We start from the raw sequence: 25,439 nt of genomic DNA on the forward strand, positions 1-25,439 counted from the left end.
GTTATTATCAAAGTTGCTGCGGCTGGATGCACCGATGTTCATACAGGGTTCGGTTTAATCCTCTTTTTATTGCAGCTTCAGTGCCTAATGGGTTGGGTTTGAAGGAGGCTACGGATGCTGCGCTGAAACCCCTCTGCGGCCAGTGTTTCAACGACAACGATGAACCTCCGAGTGCAGCAGCTTAATAACACTGATAATTACTAATCTCTAGCAGCAAGAAAGGGCGCAACGTCATTTTTTTTTTTAAGTCCGAACGGTTTTCCCGAGTGAAACACAGAGCCCCGGCAGAGCTCCCCTTCCCTCTGCGTTTCGGAGGGAGCTGAGGCTCCCGGCCAGCCCGGTCCCCGCGGGGGGAGATGCGAAGGGGATGGGGGGTGTGTGTGTGTCTCATTAACGTTTATTGCGGGGTACATCTGCCGTGGGCCGGGGGACGCGGGGCTGCTTCAGCCTGGGCGCGGCGCGGCGGGGCCCGGGGCGAGCGCTGGTGCGGGACGGCGGAGCGGCCTTCCCCGCCCCCGCTCCTCGGCCGCCGCGGCGGGGGCCTCCCGGTAGGGCGGCGGGGCCGGGGCCGGGGCGGCGGGGCCGGAACGGCGCTGATTGGGCTGCGGGCGTCCGGGCCGTGGTAGCCCCCGCCCCGCGGCTCCGCCCTGCCCCCGCCGCCGCAGTGACACTAATGAGCGAGTTCTTCCCACCGGTCTCCTGCCTGGAAGTGCTGACAGATCAAGGCAACAAATTTCAATTACAAGCCCTAATTTGTGTCCGCAGAGCGTTTGTTACCCATGTCAGTCCTGCCTGGCCCATCAGACGGGGCAGAACGTGGAGGAGGAGGAGGAGGGGGCAAGAAGGAGCGCATCTGCAAAAAGGAATAGATTTTTTTTTTCTCTTTAAAAAAAAACCAAAACCAACCCCCCCCTCAAAAAAAGAAAAAAACTTGGCTGATAACGCGGATTTAAAAAGAAAGGCGAGGAAAAGCCCCAGCCCCTTGCCTGCGCGGTCGGGAGGACGGGAGGGCGGCCGGCGCGGCGGGCCGGGCGCGGGTGCCGGTGCCGGCGGCCGCGGCGCGCCTGGATGCGCGGGCTGTAGAGGGGCGGGCATGGCCGACAAGCGGCGGTCCTCGCCCGGCACCACCATGAGCCTCAAGGCTCACGCCTTCTCCGTGGAGGCGCTCATCGGGGCCGAGAAGCAGCAGCAGCAGCAGCAGCCGCCGCCGCCGCCGCGGCAGCCCAAGCGGCGGAAGCTGGGCGGCGAGGACGAGGCGGCGGAGGACGAAGGGGGCAGCGGCTGCTGCGCCAAGAGCTCCCCCGCCGCCGCCGCCGGCGGCAGGACCTGCGGCGACATGGAGCTGGGCTGCGCCGCCCGCGCCCCCGCCGGTGAGTGCCGCCCCGCGACCCGCCGCCGCGCCGCTGCCCGCGCCCGCCTCTGGCCGTGACGGCGGGGCGGGAGGCCCGCTCCTCCGGCTGGGCTCCGGCTCCCCTCCGCCCCAGCGGCAGCCGGCACCCTGCTTCCCCGTTATTCCTTCTGTCCTTCCACGCTGCATGGGCATCCCCCTCCACCTCCCCGCCGGCGCTGCCGGTTAAAACCCGCGGCGCTTCCCGGGACAGCGGACCGGGCCCCGGCCGGCGACGCGGGGCGGCTGCGGCGGGGTTGTCGGTGCGGCAGCGCGGTGGAGCAACAGCTGGGGGCTTGTTTTCGAGGAGGGGGGAAAGCGCTTATACAAGGCATTTGTGTGCTGCTAGAAGCGTATCTGTAGCTATGACTATATATATACAGCACACACATATATATATGTCTGTAATTCATTGTATAGGGACGCGAGTGCGTTTTCGCGCCGCGGGGGCCGAAGGCTGCGGCCGGCGGCGGTCACGCTAAACGCGCCCAAACGAAATGTGCCGCCGGCCTCGCACCACCGACCCGCCGCCGCCCGCTTCGGCCCGGGCCGGGGGCGCCGCACGCCTGGCTCGGTCCGGCCCGCCGCTGGCTGCCGCGTCGGGGAGCCGAGCCTGGCGCCTCGGCGCCCCTCTCGCCGCCCGGACGTCCCAGCGCGGCGGACAGGCACTCGGGTCACCCCCCGCCCCGTCCCGGCGCGCAAGGCCGCGGCCCGGGCCCGCGCCCTGCGCAGCCCGGTCACCCCGGCGGGTCGGCGGGGCCCAAGTCGGGCTGAGGGAGCGCCCCCCGGTCGGGAGGTCCGCGCTCCCCCGGCCCCTCTCGCTTCCTCCGCTCTCTCCACAGGCGGCTGCGAGGAGGGCTTCCTGGCGGCCTCCCCGCCCGCCTCCCCCGGCGGCTCCCTCAAGGGCTCGAGGCCCGGCTCGCCGCTGCCCACGCCTCAGGCGCCGCGGGTGGACCTGCAGGGCGCCGAGCTCTGGAAGCGCTTCCACGAGATCGGCACCGAGATGATCATCACCAAGGCGGGAAGGTAACGGGCAGCCGCGGGGCCGCCGCCGGGCTCTGCCCCGGGCGCGGCGGGCCGGGGGAGCGGCGGGCAGCGCCCGGGCGGGGGGGGGGGGGAGGGCATCAAAGCCGGCGAAAAGCGGGGGGAACCCCCCAGATTTACGAGGCAGGTAGATGGCGATAATTTCAGATGGGCACGGGAGCATGTGGCGTTTCGGGTTTCCTGTTCATTAGGGCGAGGTCTGGGAGCGCGGTGTCCTTCTGAGGGGAAACTTTTCCCCTTTCCAGTGGATACACATGGCGAAAACCTGGCTAGTATAAAAGTATCTGAACTTATTAGAAATTACAAAAACATATTTTATTGGATCCATATGCTACCTTCCACGTTTTCAGAGGGGCTTTATTAATGATTGAAACGCAGCCTTAAACAGCACAAAGCAACATTTGTCCTAAAGAGAGTCCAGTCGGGGAGTTTCTGTTTTATCTTACAGGTGCACTGAAATAACAGTGAAAACTAGTTAACCGCAGTCAGCTTTGCCCTCCTGCTTGTTCAGAAATAACGGAGATAGGATTTTTCTTTCCAGTAACGACTTTTAATTGATTTATTTTGTTAGATATATATTTAACAACAGCAGCACATACTAATTAAACTGGAATGGCTTTCAGGCTTAGGAAATACGGAAAAGTACCTTTCATTAGCTTGCAGTCAGCTCGTCACCAGGACTTTTTTGTTTGTTTGTTTGTTTTAAGCTTCAAGAATGAACTTTCTTGATAAAAGGCATCCCAAACGTGAGCTAAGAAATCCGTTTTTATGTTAAAACCACCGCATCGGTTAATTACTCCATTTTCTCCGCAGAAGGCTCTAAATCGTGAACGTTTGGGTTTTGTTTGGATTTTTTTTTTTTTTTTTTTTTTAAGAAATTACCTGGTAGTAGATTCGTTTCTGCTTTCAATAAAGAAGTTTTACTATACCTTTCAAAGGCAGAGTAGCTCTTGCACTTCACCTTTAGTAAGTCGCAGACAGGAAGTCCCGTCTCAATAAAGACCATATTGTTGGGTTTCAGCATGGCACATTGGCTTTTATAACTGCATCCGTGCGGTGTTAGAGTCCTATCACCGTGGCTTTAGCTTTCTCGTTTGCTGCTCCAGAACTGGTGCACCATTTGCTGCTGTCAGTTGAGACTTCAGTGGCAATTTCCATTTCTGTAAGTATTGGTCCTCCTGGGTGGAGGTGGTGTTTTGCACATCTCCAGAAATAGATTTCTAGCTAATATCTCAAAAGGGACTTTAAATGCGTGTCCTGCTAAAGTCAAGTCTCAAAGCCAAATGATTTACTGTCCAACAATAAAGTTGAAATGATGTGGTAATAGCTGTGCTCCCAAAGCGTATCCCAAAACATACGAAGCATTGTTCGAGTAAATGCACTTTAGAAATCTGTTTTGACATATCGAATGGGCCATTTCATGGCTATGTAACTATAATCGTCCGAAAGGACTCTGTAGGCTGGAAGGAAGAACGAGAAAAATCCCACGAACCGGTTACTTTTCCTAAACAACCGTTCCCGGGTCTGTTTCATATTAAAAATGACCTCTCTCTTTCCATGTTCAGGCGGATGTTTCCCGCAATGAGAGTGAAGATCTCAGGTTTAGACCCACATCAGCAGTATTATATTGCTATGGATATCGTGCCAGTGGATAACAAAAGATACAGGTATGGTGAATTTAAGGCAAAAAAACATATGATGCAAGCCGTAGGGAGCTTGGCTATTGGAAGAAAACATTAACACTATATAAATTAGCAGAAGGTCGTGTTTAACTCTCCTCTAGATTCCTGTTTTCATCACAGTGCATTAAAAAAAAAAATTGTGCCAAGTATGCAAAACCAGCTAAAAATCCTGTTGAAGCTTTTTATACATTTGCCTCATGTCATGTATCTACTGTGGGGCAGATGCTCAGAGAGCTCAGTTCTAGTGCGGTCAGGAAGTGTTATCATATTTTGTTCCTCATCATGTCAGTGGGAATTATTAACAAATAAATATGAAAATGCACGTTTTTCTGGTGCTAAATGGCGTTAACATTAATGACATTAATAGCATTGAGGTCTGATTTAATGGCATATAAGCTTCCTTGGTCATGCTTCAAATTGGTTATATCATTTAATTTAAAAGCTGTTTATCACTCAGGTATTTGGTTGCTTGGATTCACAAAGGGTAATGTTTCTTATTACTGTTTTTTAAAGAATTAGTGGCATTATTGTGTGAAGAATAATGTGAGGACCAAAAGTAGTTGTTCTTTGAACATATAAGAGTAGGAATTATGTGCTGAAACTCTCACTCTTTCAAGGGCAGTCATGTTTCGAGGGAGCTAATTTGACTCTGCTGAAACCACTGGTCCTGTAGAAGCGTTCGCAGGATTGGGCCCGCAGCAGTTAGTTACTATTGTGAGTTGTAGACGTTTTGTAGCTCTTGCTTTACAGATGCAATCCCGTGCTCTGTAGTAGCCAAGAGGAGCCTGGCCAAGTAATTCAGTGGAGGCAGGATTGGGTCCTTACCAATTGCTGGTTTGATTGTTTCAACCCTATACTTAATGTAATGTAGGAAAAACCGCTGCAGATTTAATTATAGAACTAGGAGTATTTCAGACTAAGACTAAAAGGTTGGTTCTGCAGGAATGCTGCCTTGTTTCCTAAGCAAACACTGCCCTATGTTTTTTCGTGTCCTTACCTCATTGACTGCAATTTCGTCCTTTTCTCATGTGGTGTATAAGACATTTCTTCGGACCGTTTTAGATTTTTTTAACACGGTATTTTTCAGCAAGGTGCAGATACGAGTGCTGAGGATGTCCAGTGCGTACACTTAGGGGAGACTCTTCTGACTATACCATAGAGTAAAAATGGTTTTTTTCTTTGGACCAGTGCAGCTCATACGAAAGCCCTTTCTTGCTTAGTGCTGCATGTGTGCATTTACTTATCAAACTAAGCATGTAATTCCTAGAAGGTCTCAGTAATTCCTTAATTCATAGAAAATGTGAGGTAATTATTCCAAATTGAATAAAAATATTAATATTAAAAATTAAAAATATTTAGATTGACTATGAGTTGTTTAAACCTCATTTCATGTAAAATAAATACAGTCATACTGAGTCGCACTAGCTGCCCAGTGTGTGATATGTGGTGCCCAGATAACTGAAGTAACTTAAGAAAAGTTGTATCAAGGGCAGTATTTTCTTAGTTGGCAAACGTAAATTTCTGAAATGAGGTATTAGTACCACGCTTTTTAACCTTCCTGCTTCATATTAATGTTTTACTTGATGTCACTTTGCGTTCTTTCCTGTGCAATCTATGATTTTTTTTTTATTGCTGACTTAATTCAACTTTGGCTGTTGATGTGGCTTTACAAACTGTCTTGCACATCTTCATATTTGAAAGACACAACATCAGTCACATGGAGCCTAGTCTTTAGCTACCATAGCAAATAGCAAAACTACATGGAAATGAAGAAAATTACATCTAGGTCTAAATTTCTAGCAAAATTGGACCTTTTTGTAAACACTTGGAAGCTTAAGCTGTTGCTCAAAATACTTTATGTGTATTTATGACTTTATTTACTTCTGTAGGGAAAACATGTATTTATTATAAACCAACAAATATAAAATAAATGAAAAATGTTACTGCAGTTGATTGTGTGATCTGGGGTTGAGAATTTGTCTCCAGGAGAGAATTTCGCGACTGTTCTAGGTCTTAAGTTTTACAGCTGGATATGAACTGTACAGAGCGAAGCATGAATTGGATCATTTTGTTTCCATTTCTGATTATGTTCTTTGTCTTTTTCTAATAAGGAACTGAATTGTATGAACATATGATTTGATAAAATCTTTCTTGCTTTTATTAAAAAATATAGCTGAATTACTGGAATCTTACTGTACTTGAAAAAAATACCTTGACGTTTTCAAGTAGTGCTTTTTAAATTGTCCTGTGAAGTGTCTGCTTTCAAAATAAGTTTTCTACCAAAGCGGGCACTATTTTTATTAGAAAAAGACTTTGTCAGCATTGGCCTATCAAATGAAATATGGGCTGTGTTTTTTAATTTTTAAGCCTTTCTGCGTTTATTCAAGACAATTAGTATGGTCTTGCAGAAATAGCAAGAGCATAGTTTGATAGAGTTTCATTATTTTTCCCAATCATAGTGTTCTTTCCCTTCAATAGCTTTATTTATAGACTCTTATATTAGACTCAACATGTTAAATCTTCCAAATATGGAATTACTACTCATTTTGATAAATGAAGGACCAGATTCTTCCCTGTTTGCTGATGCCTATTCAAAGCAGAGCTGTCGCAATCGATGAACTGGCACCAGCTTAAAGCTCAGTGTGGAGCCTAGTGTTAAGATTGTTACTGATTTTAGGAAGACTAAGGTTAGATCAAAGCATGGCTTTTAACCTTACTTTTGCAGGTACCAGAACTAGGATTTGAAAAAAACCAAACAACTTTTATTTATTACCCTTTCATGTTGGTGGGTTCTTGCTGTATGCATGAGCCCTAATTTATTAATACTGAATGGGTCTGATAAATTATTTTGGGGTTTGTGGTTATAGGTATTTGTTTTCTCTTTATAGGTATGTTTATCATAGCTCCAAGTGGATGGTGGCTGGTAATGCTGACTCCCCGGTACCACCTCGTGTTTATATTCACCCCGATTCACCCGCCTCCGGGGAGACGTGGATGAGACAAGTGATCAGCTTCGACAAACTGAAGCTTACCAATAATGAGCTGGACGACCAAGGGCATGTGAGTACTTGCTCTTCCGTGGTATTATATGTAGGCACATTGCTCAGCCCTGAAAGACTCTGGTGTACAGCTGCAGGATGCCAGAAATAGGCTTGACTTTTCAAAGCTGTTTTGGAACTTTACCGTCCAGATCTAAAATCTGCTTACTTTCTGCTCCAATAATTAACTGCTTATTAGAGCCTGCTGTTTTACTCCTCCCTCAAAAACAGAACTCCTTCTGCAAAGTAAGACTTTACAAGGCTAACTTGCCTAATACGAAGGGGCAGAACTGCTCTCATGTTTTCCCACCGAGTGTGTTACTCGCAACTCCTGCTCGATCAAAAAGGACGCTTAAATTCACAAGTGGCTAGAAGAAACATTAATAGTGTGTAATAACTTCATGTGAATAAAAATACACTTAACTATTTTCTTAACCTAAACATTTGTGTGAAATCCCATGAGGTGTTAATAATTGCAGTCAAAAACGAACAACATGGGAGCTGGGTTCGCTCTGATAATGATTTATTACATACCTTATGAAGCAAGACCCTTTCACAGCTGAGGCTCATTACTTCTGAAAAAGCTGGCGAAGACGTATGCAGTATGAGTGTTCTGTTTGCAAGTTCTAAATTGTTTAGTTATGACATTATCTAATGTGACAAAATGTGTTATGTCAATATTTCCTTTTCTCTTCAAAACTGTTGAAACGTGACAGATGGAAGCCAGTATCTTTCCGGCAATCCCTGAAATAGTTTTACTTGACACCTTAGGAAATAGTTAAAAAATGAGAATTGTTTTTAGTCAGGGTGAAGTCTTTAATTTTGCAAAATCCCGTAATAAATGGCAAGTGTTGGCTTCCTTTCAGAAGGAGCATCGAGTTCCAAGTGGTAGAGTTTTAAGATGTTGGAGGCAAGTTTTGAGACAGGATGTGGATTCCTTTGTCCTTAGCGTAGCCCGATGTATTAAGCAGGATACTTGCTCCTTCACGGAAGGGAGTGAAAGAAAACGTACCCAGCACAGAGTACAAGGATACTATGTGCTTCTTTCAGTATAGTTGTAATTCTGTGACAGGTATTTTGTCAAGACGTACTCCAAGTTTAAGCATGGGATTTTTTTTCCCCGTTCGTGTTTGCAAAGGAGATTAACATGAGACTCTGGTAAAATTGTGGAAGAGCTACAGCTTTTATGTTACGGATGCCAGAATATAGGAGACTGGCTGGACTGAGCTAGCGAACGTGATGACGGGAATAAAAAGCCTCCCTTTCGTATAGTACTATTCAGAATCTTACCGTGCTCTTCCTTAGAAAGAATGTGGGGGTAATCACATCTCTTAAGTTAGCAGTGCTTTTCTTCAGGCTTGTCAGAAAGGCGTTTGATGTCGCTTCTTTCCAGAATTGCAGTTATGGGTCTCATTCGGCAGTGTCCGTTTGAGTTAAGGCTAGCACACGTAGTTCCTTTAGTTCCCTCAGCGTGCCTGTATTTGTGACTCTGCTCGAGTGGGAGTTGCCTTCTCGAAGCTCTGGGTCTATGATAAGGGCGTTAACAAGTGAAGCGGATGCGAATGGGTAAAATGTCGCTTTTCCAAGAGAGAGCAGGCCAGCTGGTTTTTGTACTCCCTCGTTTCAGAGGGGCGATACGTGGGTACCGTGGTCCGCCCGTGCACTTGCAGTCGCAAACTGCCCTGTGATAAAGTCTCAGCTATGTAGAGAACTGTGTTACTGTATTTTTCCATCCCAGATCTTAGCTTTGTTTTTGTTCTGAACTGAAACCTGTGTAGTGTACACAGCACACCATTATTCATAATGTAGGGGGATATAAATTTTCTGGTCTTTAGTTAAGTGTTTCGATTTGGAAACTAGTGAAGCAAAGCCCTAGCACAGTGATTTGAGACACATTGAACTGATTCAGTGCTACGGCAGTGCCCCTCCTCCTCAAAATGGAAATTTAAGTATTAAAATAAAAGGACAAAAGAAGGATGACTGCAAAATAATTTCATATTTCTCAAATCTGGGAAATTGCAAACATGTCATTCATAATTACCAGAAAAGGCAAAAGCAGAAAGCAGAAAAAGTGTCTCTTCCAATGGGTACATTTTTTCTTTTAAAGCTATGGTAGTGTGGAATGCTGTATTGAAAAAGCTATGTAGCCTCTGAATGCCTCCAGCAATAATGGAAAACGAAGAATCATATTTTGTGATGAATATAAAAAACAATTGTTTCTCATAAGCAGGAAGGAACCGTTTTTCTCAAGAGGGTGGCAGGGGAGGGATGGGGGATTAGAAGAGCTAGGGGTCAACGCTGTACTGTCCCTTGTATATTTGTTTTTACATGAAGTGTTCTGACTCTCCCGCTCTTGTATGGGAGATGGGGTATATTTTAGATTATTAGAAATTATTTTTTTTTCCCCTCCTGCTTAGGCAGAACAGCTCAGAGAAACTTTGGTGTGGTCTCTATACTCTGCCATCGCTCCTCCGGTAGTTCAGGCAGTGTTGGGCTTTAGCTGTTGCTCTTTGCATGTGCTTTCCATGCTGTCTGGTTCTGGGACTTTAATCCTTGTGGAAATTGTTCCTTTATTCTTCTCGTGCTCCTCAGAGGTGTCAGCTTTTGCAGAGTTTTGGCGCTAAACTCCCAGGGCTAGGTTTTGATCTTGCAGGCGTTGCGGTAGCGAGCTCCCATGAGACCAACCCAGAGCCCTGTTCCCTATTGTAGAGTATTAACTCTCAGAGCCGGTGAGAGAAGCGACCCACGGCTGTGGGAAGGGGGACAGTGTTTGCAAACAGAGGCTAAGGTGGTGTTCCTGTGCAGTATTTTGTGTTGTGGTAGTAGCTCATGGCAGCCAGCTCCCTTTGCATCGCCTTGGCCTGGAATTAGCTTCTTGTGAAAGGAGATCAGCCATCTCTAAGACAACTTTGCTTCGCTGCTCGAATGCTTTCCGGGCTCCTTGCTGCCTGCTGCTGTTTTCATCAGTGTTTCGAGTGGGAGTTTGCGATGACATAATATTATAGCACTGTTCTGTGGAGAGATTTTGAAATACATCTGCACGTAGGACACTCTCTGATACACGGGTTCCACTTGCAGGCTGAGGAGATCAAGCAAAATTTGTAAGGATATGCTTTCCTTGTGTGTTTTTGATCTCAAAAGGGAGTCCTTACTTTGGAAAAGTTATGTGCTTATAGAGGCATTAAGGCCTGATGGCATCATTAAGACATGTACTGTGGCATTGGTGTCTTTCATAGAATCATAGAATCATAGAATGGTTAGGGCTGGAAGGGACCTTCGAAGGTCATCTAGTCCAACCCCCCTGCAAGGAACAGGGATATCTCCAACTAGATCAGGTTGCTCAGGGCCTTGTCACCTGAGTTGTGATGGTAAGGAAAAGTAAACCTGCATTTTGGAGTTGACAATGAGAAGAGTGCGGTCTGGGTGCTCTTTGGTAGTGCCTCTCAGCCTTCTCTCATCTGTGGGGTGAATGCTGCATTGTAAAAGCAGTCTTTCCCTCCGGCTGGTTAGATTTGACTGATATTTCTATTTGCAGTTTTTAATCTGAATTTCAGTAGAAGTTAAAAGTCAGTATTTTTTATGCTATTTTCTGAGCTTTTCAACTGAATATTTTTTGATGCAGAGGGACATCTTTTAACTTTTAGTGAAAATGAGGCTGTTAGCGTGTTAATTGTTCCTTGGTGGCTGGGTATTTTTTTTCCCCCATTTGAAAGTGGGGTGAGGCTGGAAGCAGAGGCGGACTTACTCTGCCCAGACTTGGCTCCAAGTAGCGAGCTCTGCTTACGCTCAATGGGTAGTTAGATGTTTTTGTCACAATGAAAAGCTGGGAAACATCAGCATTTGCACTTGCAGTTTTTTGTCTTTGTGAAGAGGGAATGCACGCTTCTCGGCCTCACACACCTCCCTGACTGCAGAAAGCCTGGGCTTTGCAGGGAGGATGAAGGAGGATTTTTGGTGAAAACAGCATGAAGCTGAGGACTGTGCCAGTGGTGGGGAGGTGACTGGGTAACCTGCGTGCTGCTGAGCTGCCGGAGGATTGGTATCTCCTCCGTGAAAGAGAATTGGGCTCTCGCTCGCCCTGGCTATGATGTTTGTGCCACGGCGGTACCCAAGCTCAGGGTCTCATCATGGCTGCATCTCTCAAAAAACGTGTTCCTAAGGTAATCCCAGTTTTGTATTTTATTCCCCCACAGAGCGTTCTGGTCGTGCCTTGTGAGGGTTTTGTAGAGAGAGGCAGGCTCTTCAACTGTGAGTTGAAATTGATGCCAGTTCGTGTTTGACATTTAGTGGGGTTTGTTGTGGTTGGGTTTTTTTATTGTTGGCTTTTAAGAGTATGAAGGGAAAGTTGCTGCTTCTGCAGGTAAAGTGTTAGATCCCATTTGTGCTGTTAAAAGTGCCAGAGATGCAAAATGAAAAGCTGTAATCTCCTTTTCCTTAGCCTTTTCTTTTAGGTGATGCTTAGAATAATAGAACTAAACGGTTTTCAGAGTGGGTATTGCATCTCCCTCTCCTTTTATGTCCTATCTTCGTAGTGTTGCTCTTTAATTCACCAGGACTCTGCAGTTAGGTGTTATTTATTTAGAATTCAGAGTCCTGCTCATTAACAAAGATCCCGTTGTACAAGGCACGGTACAAAATCAAGAAAAAAATACTTCTTCCTACTATAGGTTCTCTAAACAGTGTGTCAGCGCCGGAAATTTCAGTATAGCACAGAGCCAAGCCAGGTTGCTCTTAAGGGATGACAAGGATCTGTTTAGCTGTAATAGCCACCCAGATAAGGATGAGAGGTGGTCATCTCCGTGCTGCCGTGACTTCACTTGCCCTGTTACATATCTGCCTGGATTATCCTTGCCTACAGTCAAGTCCATCGTGTAGGGAAGCGGTAGCTTGCACCACAGAGCTGATGGGGTGAAGTAATCTCGGTGGGAGCCGAACACGGCACACTCAGTGGCACCCAGGCAAGTGGCAAGGCACAGAACAGGAATGGGTTTGAGCAGCAAAACAGAGCTTTCCTTGGTTACTTTTTTTCCAGTTGCACCAGTATCTCCCCTGGTGTCGCTGGATGTTCACAGGAAAGCCGGGTTGGAAATGTGCTGTCCTCTCTGCATTTTCATTTTGTAGATCTTTGCCAGCAGAGAACTGAAAGGAGCGTTGTAAAAGAGAATATGCATTTGGATGATAAAAATCTTGCTCTGTGCAAGATTTCAGAAACTGGGAAAAGGCTTCATATGAGAACATCCATAGAGCACTCCCTGAACAAATTAATTGGAGCCCGTGGTGTCATTGCAAAACCTTACTTACAGGCTAATAAAACCCCTGATTATCCAGAAACTTGGCTTATCCAAAACAGGGTCATGTCATCTGGCCAGGACCAAGTGTATTAAACTAGCCAAACTCTAGTTTTATCCAAATGAATGTAATCTCCTCTGTGTCATTTGGATGAATGAACTTCCACGGTGTCTGGCATAGGGGCTCTGTTGAGCGCCTGAGCACATGCACATTCTAAGGCTACTCGAGGAGCAGGAAATTAAAAAGCTTCCCCTGAATGTTGATTAGGGGTTCCACAGGCCAGTAGCCACAGGACTATTTATTTATTGAGTTACTAATTTCTTAGGCCTTCCAACAATAATAGTTGAGCTTCCAATTATTTTTTTTTTCTTGAAATCTTCTATTTTAGTAGTGGTTAGCTGAAGTGGAGTAAAATAGAGGGAAAATTCTATATTTTAAATCTCCTGTAAAATTTGGAAGCAATACAATACCAAGAGGTATTTTTTGTGTTTAATTTTATGCACTATGAGTTTGTATACTTCTTGTTTATACTTTATTCTTAATTGAGCTTTTTTATACTGAGAGGAGTTTGGGTATGATATTCATTGTCTGTATTATAAGTGTAGGGTTATTAACACTTCAGCGTTTTGGATTTCAATATTATTTTACTCTTAAGTTTCTACTTCTCCAGAGTGTAAGAGTCTCAGCTTGCATTCAAAACAAGATACGTGTCCATCCTTCGGGATACCAGGAGAAAAATTGCTCCAAGCATATCCCAAAGGTTCCGAAAACAAAAGGCAAATGCTGCTACTGTTAATCCTGTTAGATCAAATCCAGCCTCCAGTGGAAAAAAGTGACAAAACTTTCCCAATTCCAGTGGGACCAGGACTTCACTTTTTTTTTTTTTTTTTTTGAGCCAGTCTCAATTGAGCCAGTCTCTGAATTTGGAGCTCCTGAGTCGTAATTTTTAAATGCTTAGGGTTGGCAATAACATAAATGCACAGGGATTAGACTACTGTAATAGGAACCTTCAGAGGTTAAGGAAAACATTTGATTTCCAGTAAGTGGCATGGTAAACACATACCATAATCAGTTCCAAAAAGTTATTAGTCCTGAAACAGCAGGGTGTCCTTTCTAATAAATGTTATCTTTTTCCTTTCATGACTGCATAGATTATCCTTCACTCTATGCATAAATATCAGCCTCGTGTCCATGTCATCCGAAAAGACTGTGGAGATGATCTGTCCCCTGTCAAGCCTATCCCTTCAGGAGAAGGGGTGAAAGCCTTCTCCTTTCCAGAGACAGTTTTTACTACTGTCACAGCGTACCAAAACCAACAGGTAACTTGGGCTTTCTGCCTAACGCTTTACAGACTTTTCAGAGTAGACCAGGGAGATGAGAGATAGGAGAAAAGTGGATGCTTCTATTATAGCGCTTATTAAAGAGCATTGTCTAAACTCTTTTTCGTATTACAAGTAGCTTTCACTTAGTAGCATTGCAGCAGCGCCTGAAGGCTGTAGCTGAGACTTCAGGCCATGAGGGCTAGATGCTGCGTGTAAAAAGTCATTCTTATTATGGAGATCACACAGTCTAATTAGCATCATTAATGATGTCTTAATTACAAATACAGCATCAAAGCACAAGGCAAAGAGCAGTCTAATTTTTAAAGGTGTTTTTGTACCTTAAGTGTAGATACGTGTCTGCATAGAATTTTTTGGTGATTTCAAAACTCCCAGGACTTTAACAGAAAAGCTGAAGTCTGAAGAAAGTTGCAGCCATTTTCATTAACTGCATTCAGCGTATATAATTAACTGCAATTTATCTGGGTGCATGCATTCAGAGTCACAAGTAAACTGCAGGTTGCATGACTGCAGTGTTTGGCTCTTATTTCTACTTGTTTAAGTATTAACATACATAGTGACACCATAGTTAGTGTTGTGACTTTTCATTCATTCCACGTAAGTTATTGCACCTATATTTGGGGAAATTATATAGGTCTCGCTATCTTTACAAAGAGAAGTGCAGGAGAGCCATGTAAATATTGAAATGTAATTATTTGGTGCCTAATACCTTTTATTTAAATAAACTATAAGTATTTGGGAGGGGGTTTGCTGTTTTTTTTATGGAGGATAATAGCCTAGAGATAATCTCTCTTTTCACATTTCCTTCTTGGCCTGTACAGAAATAAAATTTAATTTAAATTTTATTGCAGTTAGGCAGTGTACTCTCTTAGGTGAAGAATGACATTTGCCAGAAGATTTTTCTCGGGAGTTCTAACCTGCCATTTGGTAGCGTTAAATACCTATTAGCTTCTCTTGGGATTTGCAAAAATAATGATCAGAAGGCTGGCCGTTATTTTGCTGTGTTTCAGGACAACCATCTTAAACTATGCAAATGTGAAGATATTTCTACTCCACTGTCAGCTTAATTCTGTCAGGATAGTGGCTTTCTGTGTTACTTAGCTGAATTCGCAGGTAATAATTTCTTTAATCATCTTCACAGATAACTCGTCTCAAGATTGATAGGAATCCTTTCGCCAAAGGGTTTAGAGATTCGGGACGTAACAGGTAGGTGTTGGGGAAGGAGGTGGGCTTGTTACTGCTGACGGAACGGGTTTGTGAAGGCTGGTAGAGGGGAATACCTGTATTTACAGACAGATTAGTCTGAGGACTCAGACTCCCTGAGGGAGGACTTAGGTTTCCCAGTGCTGTTCTCTGTGGTGGGCTCCCATTCCTACTCCTCTGACCGTGTAAGTCAAGAATGGGTTGGCACATGGTTTGACTCATGTGCTCAAGTTTCCTTTCAGTGGAAACGATGGCATACTGTGAAGGCTGCGAATGGAATTAATGCATACTCACTCAGGTCTGGATTTCAGGCTGCTTCTGAAATGTCTTTCTCCTGGCTGGAGACACAAATTGCAGATACTAGTGTCAAGATGTAAGCCCAGGTTTTCTTGCATGTAAGTGGCATTTAGTATGGATGAATGGCTCGTTGTTTTCTCTTAAAGGGGGAGAAGCTAAGTCGCCTCTCACAGTAACCTTGTGTTTAGTAAACTTGCCTAGGAGGTGGGAGACCTGTGCTCAAGAGTCTTTTTGGCCTAAGGAGTTTTAAATCCACTTCCTAGGTGAATGCCTTTCCTGCTAGGCTATAGATGACCTTGAAAGGAGCCTGGTTTCCACTTCCTCTGTTGCGGTTGGACTGATTTATTGCTTGTTCTCTCTTGATCCATGAATCTTTCAAAATAGCAATGGGGAATCTGAGTAGTACAAAGTGGAGACTTGGGTCTAGTCCCTGCTGCCAGTACTGATGAGGTATTTTATCCAAAGACTGTTTAATGCAAAATGCTTAAGCCTGTTATGAATTGTATGTTAAACTATTTCAGCTAAAAAAAGCAGCTTAATTGTGGTGCATATTATACATCAGTTCCAGTGACCACATTGCGTTTGGTGTCTACAGCTGCTATATTTATGACCTAGCCTTGCAGGGAAGGGAGCAGACTATGCTGCTAGGAAAGCTCAGAGGGTATCTTTTGGTAGTTCCTTTATTGAGCTTCTATTTTAGCACAGGCTACAGTGTTAAAGCCTGTTTTGTGCTTCCACCTGAGTTACATAAATCATAGAATCATAGAATCATAGAATGGTTAGGGCTGGAAGGGACCTTCAAAGGTCATCTAGTCCAACCCCCCTGCAAGGAACAGGGATATCTCCAACTAGATCAGGTTGCTCAGGGCCTCGTCCAACCTGGCCTTGAACGTCTCCAGGGATGGAGCATCCACCACCTCTCTGGGCAACCTGTTCCAGTGTTCTACAACTCTCATGGTAAAAAATTTTTTCCTAATATCCAATCTGAATCTACCTCCCTCTATTTTAAAACCATTACCCCTTGTCCTATCACAACAGGCCCTCCTGAACAGCCTCTCCCCATCTTTCCTGTAGGCCCCCTTGAGGTACTGGAAGACCGCTATAAGGTCACCCCGGAGCCTCCTCTTCTCCAGGCTGAACAGCCCCAACTCTTTCAGCCTGTCCTCATAGGAAAGGTGCTCCAGCCCTCTTATCATCTTCGTGGCCCTCCTCTGGACTCTCTCCAACTGGTCCATGTCCTTCTTATGTTGGGGGCTCCAGAACTGGACGCAGTACTCCAAGTGAGGTCTCACGAGGGCAGAGTAGAGGGGAAGAATCACCTCTCTCGACCTACTGGCCACGCTCCTCTTGATGCAGCCCAGGACGCGGCTGGCCTTCTGGGCCGCAAGAGCACATTGCCGGCTCATATTGAGCTTCTCGTCCACCAGTACTCCCAAGTCCTTCTCCTCAGGGCTGCTCTCGATCCATTCTCCGCCCAGTCTGTATTTGTGCCTGGGATTGCCACGACCCGGATGTAGGACCTTGCATTTGGCCTGGTTGAACTTCATGAGGTTGGTATGGGCCCACCTCTCCAGCCTGTCGAGGTCCCTCTGGATGGCATCCCTCCCTTCCAGCGTGTCGACAGCACCACACAGCTTGGTGTCATCGGCGAACTTGCTGAGGGTGCACTCCATGCCACTGTCCACGTCACCGACAAAGATGTTGAAGAGGGCCGGGCCCAACACGGACCCCTGAGGGACGCCACTCGTGACCGGTCTCCACTTGGACATTGAGCCGTTGACCACTACTCTCTGAGTGCGGCCATTGAGCCAATTCCTTATCCACCGAGTGGTCCATCCTTCAAACCCATGCCTCTCTAGTTTAGAGAGAAGAATGTTGTGCGGGACAGTGTCAAAAGCTTTGCACAAGTCCAGGTAGATGATATCCGTTGGTCGACCCTTGTCCACCGATGCTGTCACCCCATCATAAAAGGCCACCAAGTTGGTCAGGCACGATCTGCCTTTGGTGAAGCCATGTTGGCTGTTACCCACCACCTCCTGAGTGCTGAGACTGGACAACAATGAGTAGTTTTTAGGAGATGAACGGTTATAGAGAGGGTGGGGTGGTTATAAAGATTTACAGGAATTCACTGTAAACATCTCTTCAGTTTGCACTCTGCATTTGGTGCTCTCTAAGATTTTTGTCTTCCAGCAAGAAAGAATTGACCATGCTCTGTCCTGGGGCCTGGAGAGGATGCCCCAGGCACGAGCATAAATAGAGTTTTGTCCTCCTTTGCAGCCTTCTAGTTTGAAATTAAGTGAACAGTAACTTCCCAGATAAACGCAGTGACCAAAGAAACCAAACATGGTGTGTGTACTTGGGAAAGAAAATAGTTGCCGCACATGCCCTGTGTGACAGCTCTCTGTAGGCAGCGCATGCTTTTTGCAGAGTGATAAAACAAGTACCAAGGAGCCACTTAAAAAGGGTGAAACCCTGACTCCTCTGAATTTTCTGAGTTTAAGGGGAGTTAGAATTTGTTCCATAATGTTCTATGAAACAAGAGAAGATACCCTTGAAAACAGAGGAAAGGATCATTCAGAAACTAGTCTTGAACTGGATTTAATGTGGTGGGACAGCCCTGGTGTTACCCAGGGATGATGTAGGAGCAGTAAGAGCACTGCATCTGCAACCATGCACATCCAGTGGTTGGACTGGGGCTGTCCAGGGAGGTGGTTGTTTGTTGTTGTTGTTGTTTTGTTTGTTTGTTTGTTTGTTTTCTGCTAGGAATAAGTTTGGATCAGGCATTAGAAAAAAAAGCAGGAGATTTTAATAGAACGACAGTTACAGTTTATTGAAATGGATTAGGAGGCCAGTCCTGTAGGAAGGGCCCGCCTCTGTATAAGCGCTGTCGTTACTTTTGCTTTTACTGTCGTTACAGAAGTGACTCTGCAAACTCTTGTCTGTTGCAAATTGACCTTGGTTTACTGAAGTCAATATTGCTGGTTTCTTCAATAGGCTCTGTGGTACCCAATAAATATACTTGGGAATGCAGCTCAGATTTTTGATTGTCAAGGAATTTTTTTTTTTAAATTTAAATTACTAGTTTACTCAGTTGATTATTAATTTACTCTGTCACTAAATACTGAAATAAAATGTTAAGATTTTGTAATCTTCATTGTTCTAGCTGTGTATTTATCACCGAGGCATTTTAGTCTGCAACAAAAGTATAAAAAAAATACTGTGATACCATTATATCCAACTTTTCAACATTGCTTTAATTATTGCAGCTATCTTACTCTGCACTGCTACATGCAATAATTCTGTTTAATTAAAAATACTCCCTTTCAGGTCATTCCTGTTCAGTCCCACAGGCTATTTTACAGAAATCAGTAGCTCCACCTTTTAAAAGCATTCCCTGTGCATTTGCAAAGTGCAACAGAATTTATGTGCTGAGAATAGTTTCATTCTTCGGTTAGGCCTTAAGTTTGACCCTATAAAAACTTTTACTCAGGAAAGAACCAGAATTTTTCCCTTTAAATACTTCAGGAAAAAACATAACTGTTTTGTTAAATAAACTTGGCCATTTGATAGCGTAAATTAGGGTGGTGATAAAATGTGGAAATTGTTCGAAGGCATCTTGTATAAATTATCACCTTGGCTGCACTCCTCCAGGAGGTGGCTTTTATCTCCACTTTAACTAGAAATGAAAATTCACCATTACTGGAGAAAAAGAAGGCTATCTTTTTAGTCCAGGTTCAGCTAATAAATACCTTATAACTGTTTCCTGAAATATGTTTGTGATCCTGCTGGAAATGCAATGGGGAAGCAGCAGTATGTTGGTAGCTTCAGATTGGGCTATTTGCATAATTTGAGTTTACAGAGTGTTGCTGCTCTAAGGCAAGCACTTGTATTTGGTGCGTGCCTGATGCTGACACTTAACAGGCCTTTGGGGCCCAGCAGCCAAAAATAACAGCAAAATTATACCTCTGAGATGCCTTATTCCTAAAATTCTGTCAGAAAACAAATGAGCCTTTACCTTCAGAAAATAGAGATTCTTCTAAATATTGTCTGCCATGATTGTCTACCGGATTATTTCTGTTTTGTCATGGCACTGTTGAAAGAAAATGATGGAAGATTTTTAGTTTCTAAAGATGCAGCATTGCTTTATACGTTTTAGTAGCAAAAGGTCTGTACATCCATGCCTTGCTCGTGTGGTAAGTGTGGTTTTTCCAACTCATCAATAAGGACTGTGAATCCTGTTTTAATAAAAGTTTCCAGTGGATCACCTTTGTTCTAAGCAGAAATAGGGAGACACTCCCTCTGGCAGTTAAAGTAGTTGCTGTTAAGGGAATGTTGTGCTAGGAAAACATGTAGTGTCATTTTAGTCGAGTCTACCCCTAACCCCTGAAAAAGCCGAAACTGAAATGGAGCATCAGACTTGTGGAACTGGGAAACTCTTTGCGTGCTGCCAGCCCAGTGGCTGCAGATCACAGGGATCTCATGGATGAGGATGCAAGGATCTTTTCTAAAAAGCAAAATCACTTAAAAATGAACCTGAAATGTTACTAATTTCTATGTTTTACTGAGCAAGGTATCCAGAGAAACGTGGCAAAATACAGCGTTCTTTCATGATGTCGTGTTGTTTTTTTTCTAAATAGAATGGGACTGGAAGCTCTGGTAGAGTCTTATGCCTTCTGGAGACCTTCGCTGAGGACACTTACATTTGAAGATATACCTGGGATACCCAAACAAGGTAATGATCTTCTTTATATTCTTTCAAAACAAAGATGCATAAAGATAAAGCTTCACCCATCATCATTAACAAAAATCTAGGAATAAAGCAACGAACCAACCCCAGTGCAGGCCATCACCTCTCATCAGAGTTATTTTAAGTTGGAAAACTAATGCTAGCTTAACTACTGTGGTAGTAAAAATCTTAGATCGTAAAGATAAATCAGCTCTCATGTGGAAGAAGATGCCAGTTATTTAGGGATGGAATAACCTATTTCTTGGTATTATGCTCTGGCTAGATACACAAGGCAGAGATCATTTGTAGATGACTTTGACTGTATACATCCAAACTCCAATGTAGGAATTACTTGTGCGTTTAAGAGAAGAAAAAGGAATGAGACAAGAAACGTCCTTTAAGTAATGAATCAATAGTGGCAAGCTTAATTGAGTTTCCACCTTGGAAAGCCTCCGTGATTCTTAAGGACCTAAAAATTGTGCATTAAATGTCCTGACAAACTTTATCTGCATACTAGAGCTTGAAAAAATGGACCTCCGCTCCATTTTGCTTTTTCCTGCTCCCCAGTCCATAACCTCTTGGCTCCCACTTTCCTCATCATACGGATAGTGCTGTAAGGAAAGAGAGGTATTTAAATGGCCTGTTTCAACAGAGAGGGGAGTCTCTGTGCTCTTTTCTGAGTTCATTTATTTCCAAAGAACTCCAGGCACATAGAAAATCTTGCAGCCATTTCCCAACTAAATCAGACATATTGCCCCTGATTCTTCACATTTCCTGCTTTCTTAATAATATACTCGAGAATCATTAAGTGTCTTCAGGCCAAAACCCTAGAAAATACGGAAATACACAGAAACAACTTTTATCAACTTCTCCTTAGCCCAGTTGTTTGAGAAATCTTGAGCATCAATGCCTGATGTGGGCAATTAAAAAGGAGTTTTTGTGCCAAGTCACAGATAGGTTGGCTGAGGGCTGGCAAAGCTTTGGGTTGGAGGATGCAAGTGGGAGATGTTTCTTATGGAAAGGGTCGTTAATGAGAAGCCAGTTGGTCAGACTGGGTAAGACTGAAATGCAATGCTGCTGTATTGCCCTGTTTGTGTATGTTGCACTGTTTGAGAGCAGGGGAGCTACTGCCATGAACTTCCCGCTTCTTTTTCTGCTGTTGCCTGAGGTTAAGGAGCTTGTTGATGTTCAGAGGATCTCTGCAGCATCAAGCTGCTTGATTGTTAATGTGATTCACCAACAGGAGAGTCTTCTGTGTTAAGTGCCTTTGGCCTGGGAGACTTCGAAAGGCCCAGATCAGTTTTTCTATGCTCATTTTTCGGGTAGATGCAATCTCTAAGAAAAGGAAGCGTTTCTTGCAGCTGGGAAACTTTCAGTCCTGAGAAAAGGCTTCACCTGTAGCAAGCAGCGCGTTTTTAGGAGCATTCAGTGCTGGTATTTGTCATGTAAAAAGTTCTGATATCAGTAAATGAACAGCTGGTGAACAGTTTGCTGCAAACCTAAACCTCCACCTACCCATTCAAGAAATGAAGCAGCCGTGCACAGTACTCAGCCTACGCTTTTCCTGAAGTTGTTCTGAAGTTTTGCTCTCAAGTTTTTTAATTTGAAGTTGGAAGTTTTTTGTTCTGAGGTTGTGAACTTTACTGAAGCTGTTGAACCGTGGGAGCCTCTATGATATAAGCCAAGGAGCTGGTCCCTTAGCTGGTGCCCTGACAGTGACAGTCGGGCACAGGGAGCTTGAAACGCGCTCGAGTGTAGCAAAAGCTTAGACGACACAGAATTTTTCATTTTGAAGAAGGCTTCCTGTGATATGGTACTCACTTGGCTACCATGCAATTTCCTTCTTAGGAAAAGAAGGATGGTATGGTAATTCCTTAGCTGCCGTGCAGTTTCCTTCCAGTGTCAAGTAAAGAGCAGTTAACCTTTTGGGTGGGAGCTCTTAAGTATTGAGTGATGGTTGCAAAAGCAAAACTGGTATTCTCTTCCTTGGAGAGGTTATCTCTCTTTAAAAATATGAATGTGCCACACACACACCCTTTCACACATTGGTACAGTATTTTTTGAAGTAATTTGCATAGTTTTTCATGTCAAGGGTTATTATAAAAGGCAAAGGTCTTGATCTGTCTGTCACCTAGGAATTGAACCTTCCCCAACATGCTTCTGATGCTGTAATATTCTCTTCCAGGGAATGCAGGTTCCTCTACTTTACTCCAGGGATCTGGCAGTGGAGTGCCATCTACCCATCCTCACCTTTTACCGGGTTCCCCTTGCTCCTCTCCAGCCTTCCACCTCAGTCCCAACACTAGCCAGCTCTGTAGCCTTGCTCCGGCTGACTACACAGCTTGTGCCCGCTCAGGCTTGACCCTGAACAGATACAGCACTTCTCTGGCTGAAACCTACAACAGGCTCACAAACCAAACCAGTGAGACGTTTGCACCCCCGAGGACTCCCTCCTATGTCGGTGTGTCGAGTAGCACAACTGTGAATATGTCTATGAGTGGCAACGATGGGGATGCGTTCAGCTGCCCACAGACTGGCTTGTCGATGCAGATTTCAGGGATGTCTCCGCAGCTCCAGTACATCATGCCATCCCCATCCAGCAATGCCTTCACCACTAATCAAACCCACCAAGGCTCCTACAACACGTTTAGACTGCACAGTCCCTGTGCACTCTATGGATATAACTTTTCCACATCCCCTAAACTGGCTGCCAGTCCTGAGAAAATTGTTTCTTCCCAAGGAAGTTTCTTGGGGTCCTCGCCAAGTGGAACCATGACGGATCGGCAGATGTTGCCCCCTGTGGAAGGAGTGCACTTACTTAGCAGTGGGGGGCAGCAGAATTTCTTTGACTCTAGGACCCTAGGAAGCTTAACACTCTCATCTTCTCAAGTGTCTGCACATATGGTTTGATGAAGCCTTTAAGCAAAAGTACAGTATGTTTGGTGTCTACAATGTATTTCTTTTGGAATATGAAAGGACACTCGATGTAGCTTGTAAAGTGTGTGTATATATAATATGAGAGGAAGTTTCACTGAATTTTTTACTTGCTTGTGGCCAGATTGTTCTCCTATTTTGAGTTACACAGAGTTTGTTGCGGCGCAGACTGCTTTAGTTTTCTGGTATAATACACTTAGTTGTATAACACGTTGGGACATATGCAACAAATTAAGTAAGACTTCCTCCCCTTTCCCCCTCCTCTGTTCTAACCCCTTTAAAGAATGAAATGACACTTGGAGTATTAAACAACACAAACAAGCCCACTTACATTTCCCATAGTACTAGTGAGTTTCTTTAAAACATTCATACAATGATAAGCTGATGCACCAAAGATGTTTTACAAGTTTATTCTCTGTTATAAGGGATGTGAAGAGTATTTGGACCTTTAAGTGTTAAGCATCAAGCATCCAGCCCAAAATAGAAGTTTAGCTAATGGATCATTTACAAAGTAAACGGAAAGATTAGTTTGCCTTCTCATGATATGCTGTTTTTAGCTTATCAACGGTACAGCATTCTTACTAGGATTTTTTTTTTCCAGCATTGGTCTAGATTTATGATTAGGTATTTGAAGACAAATAATGCATATTCAAATTGTGGTGATAGGAGTAATTTAAACCAACAGCAGAAGAAGCGGCGTTCCTTGGTACAGAAGGAACTTTGGAGTGCTTCATTTTTGTGAAAGAAAGGGCTTGATGCATTTTTTTTTCCTCCATAAATATCACGTATAAGACATTTACTGGACAGTAGGATATTCTAATGTATCTTTGTTTTTGTACTTTTACTTTTTAAAAGGAAAATGCAGGTTTGATTTAGAAAAAAATGAAAAGCGAGCAGGATGAGAAATTCCGTTATTGGTTTTACCCTTTTGTGTGAGTGTTGTGTTTTGTTTTGTTTTGTTGTTTTGGTTGTTTTTTTTTTTTCAATAAGGGCAAAAAGTCCTCCTTCCTCAATATCTCAAAACTACATCGCCTATAGCAGTTAGGCAGATGACCCAGTTTGCCCACAAGTGTTGCTGGATGCAGAACTTTGTGATAGCTGCCTCCCTGTAACAGCCAAACTGGGACCAGGATTACAATAGGCAAAATTCCTCAAATAGTTTACTCCAGTGCTCCAGCATGACATCTACAGCCTGTGTCCCTCTCTCCAGGGAGCCATCCTTCTTCTTATTCCTTTCTATCATGAGGTTACTGCTGCTCTGTTTCTCAGTTAGTTTTTGCCCTGGAATCAGAGAGGTTCCCTTCCTTCCCAGCTCTGATTTTACGTGGCACTCGTAAGAACACAGATCACAGCCTGCTCCTGACCGGGCTTCTCCAGAGTGACAAGGACACAGGGAGACACTTGTGGTGGTGAAATTTCTGCCCTTGCCTGCCTCTGCACAGCCCCGGTGCTGCAAAAGCTGCCTCTCAGCTGTCCACCTGTCGGAGCTGAACTGTGGAGGAGTAGAACCAATTTTAATGCTTGAGAGAATGGGTTGCCTTTGGCAGTACGCTGAGCCTCCTTCATGTTGTGCAGGTGATGGAAGGGCATTATAAAGTGGGTACGAATGTGGCTGAAAATGCTTGCCTGGTCAGCATTGAGGGAGAATAAGGCCTTTCAGATTTTCTGTTTTTCTCTGTTAGATTTTTCGGATTGTTGTGTTTCTCAAGAGTTCCTACGACTTTTCTGGCAAACAGGGGGCTTAACTGCTCCCACTTCAAGAAAGACTCGTTCCAGCTGGTATTTCTTCAGTGAGTTGGAGATAACGCATGCAGAAATAGCCCTCTTGCTATGTCGTCTTCTTACTTGGAAATGGAAGAGAAACCACAGCAGTCTTTAAGCCCACGCCTGGAGAAGGCTTTATTTCTATTAGTTATGTATGTGTTCATGTTAAAGAACACACCTAGAAAGTTCTCATTCAAAGCTGGAAAGACAAGAGGATCAGCCTGCAGTTGAGGAGATGTGGGTTTGCTTCTTTGCTGTCACGAACTTCCCAAGTGACCTTGGGCAATGCACTCAGCTTTTCCATATCTAATTTTTTTTTCTTCTCTAAAATGTGATAAAAGCGCTTCTCTGCCTCACAGTAACTGGTGACAGTACATTAAAGATGAAAATCATCTTTACATCTAATATACTGTGGACAGTACATTACAGAGGAATGGCTAGGTGGGGTTCATATATGAGGATGACAAAGAGCATTTGTGTACTTCAGGTCTGTCACTGGTTCTGGCATTGCAGTGTTCTTTGAGGCAGACCACCTAGAAAAGACCTGCAATGCTAAAAACACTGTTCAAAACCCTCACCCTAACAATTGGTGAAATGATTCTAAGATGTGTAGAAGATGGACAAATTTTCAATTGTGTAAGTTGTCATAGCTCTGTTGGTTTAAATTAACAAGGAACTTGTGTATAGTAATTCCTGCTCTAGCCAAAACTTTGAAATGTTGCAGTTGGACAAATC

General features: G+C 44.3%; 1 protein-coding gene across 2 annotated transcripts; it reads left to right on the top strand.

Annotated features, from left to right (window-relative positions):
* The first annotated feature begins 673 nt into the window (after nt 1–673).
* On the top strand, nt 674–22,916 carry TBX18 (T-box transcription factor 18). 2 transcript variants are annotated; one of them, XM_086608217.1, is made up of 9 exons: nt 1,094–1,403; nt 1,552–1,572; nt 2,230–2,413; nt 3,997–4,098; nt 7,002–7,173; nt 13,592–13,759; nt 14,922–14,986; nt 19,918–20,012; nt 22,192–22,916. In XM_086608217.1, exons 1-9 carry the CDS (start codon nt 1,094–1,096, stop codon nt 22,914–22,916), a joined length of 1,842 nt encoding a protein of 613 aa, XP_086464343.1. The 2 variants fall into 2 exon arrangements, with proteins under 2 accessions (XP_086464342.1, XP_086464343.1); XM_086608216.1 differs by lacking the exon at nt 1,552–1,572 and having other exon boundaries at nt 674–1,370.
* Nucleotides 22,917–25,439: the final 2,523 nt, after the last annotated feature.

The sequence above is a fragment of the Tauraco erythrolophus genome, chromosome 2, assembly GCF_009769465.1.
Source record: "Tauraco erythrolophus isolate bTauEry1 chromosome 2, bTauEry1.pri, whole genome shotgun sequence".
NCBI lineage: Eukaryota > Metazoa > Chordata > Aves > Musophagiformes > Musophagidae > Tauraco > Tauraco erythrolophus.

Bases quoted from the DNA above. Each gene is read 5' to 3' on its own strand.
- TBX18 (XM_086608216.1), top strand. From the start codon at position 674: ATGAGCGAGTTCTTCCCACCGGTCTCCTGCCTGGAAGTGCTGACAGAT. The intron at 1,371-2,229 runs GTGAGTGCCGCC...CTCTCTCCACAG, and splicing joins CGCCGCCCGCGCCCCCGCCG to GCGGCTGCGAGGAGGGCTTC. The intron at 7,174-13,591 runs GTGAGTACTTGC...ATGACTGCATAG, and splicing joins AGCTGGACGACCAAGGGCAT to ATTATCCTTCACTCTATGCA.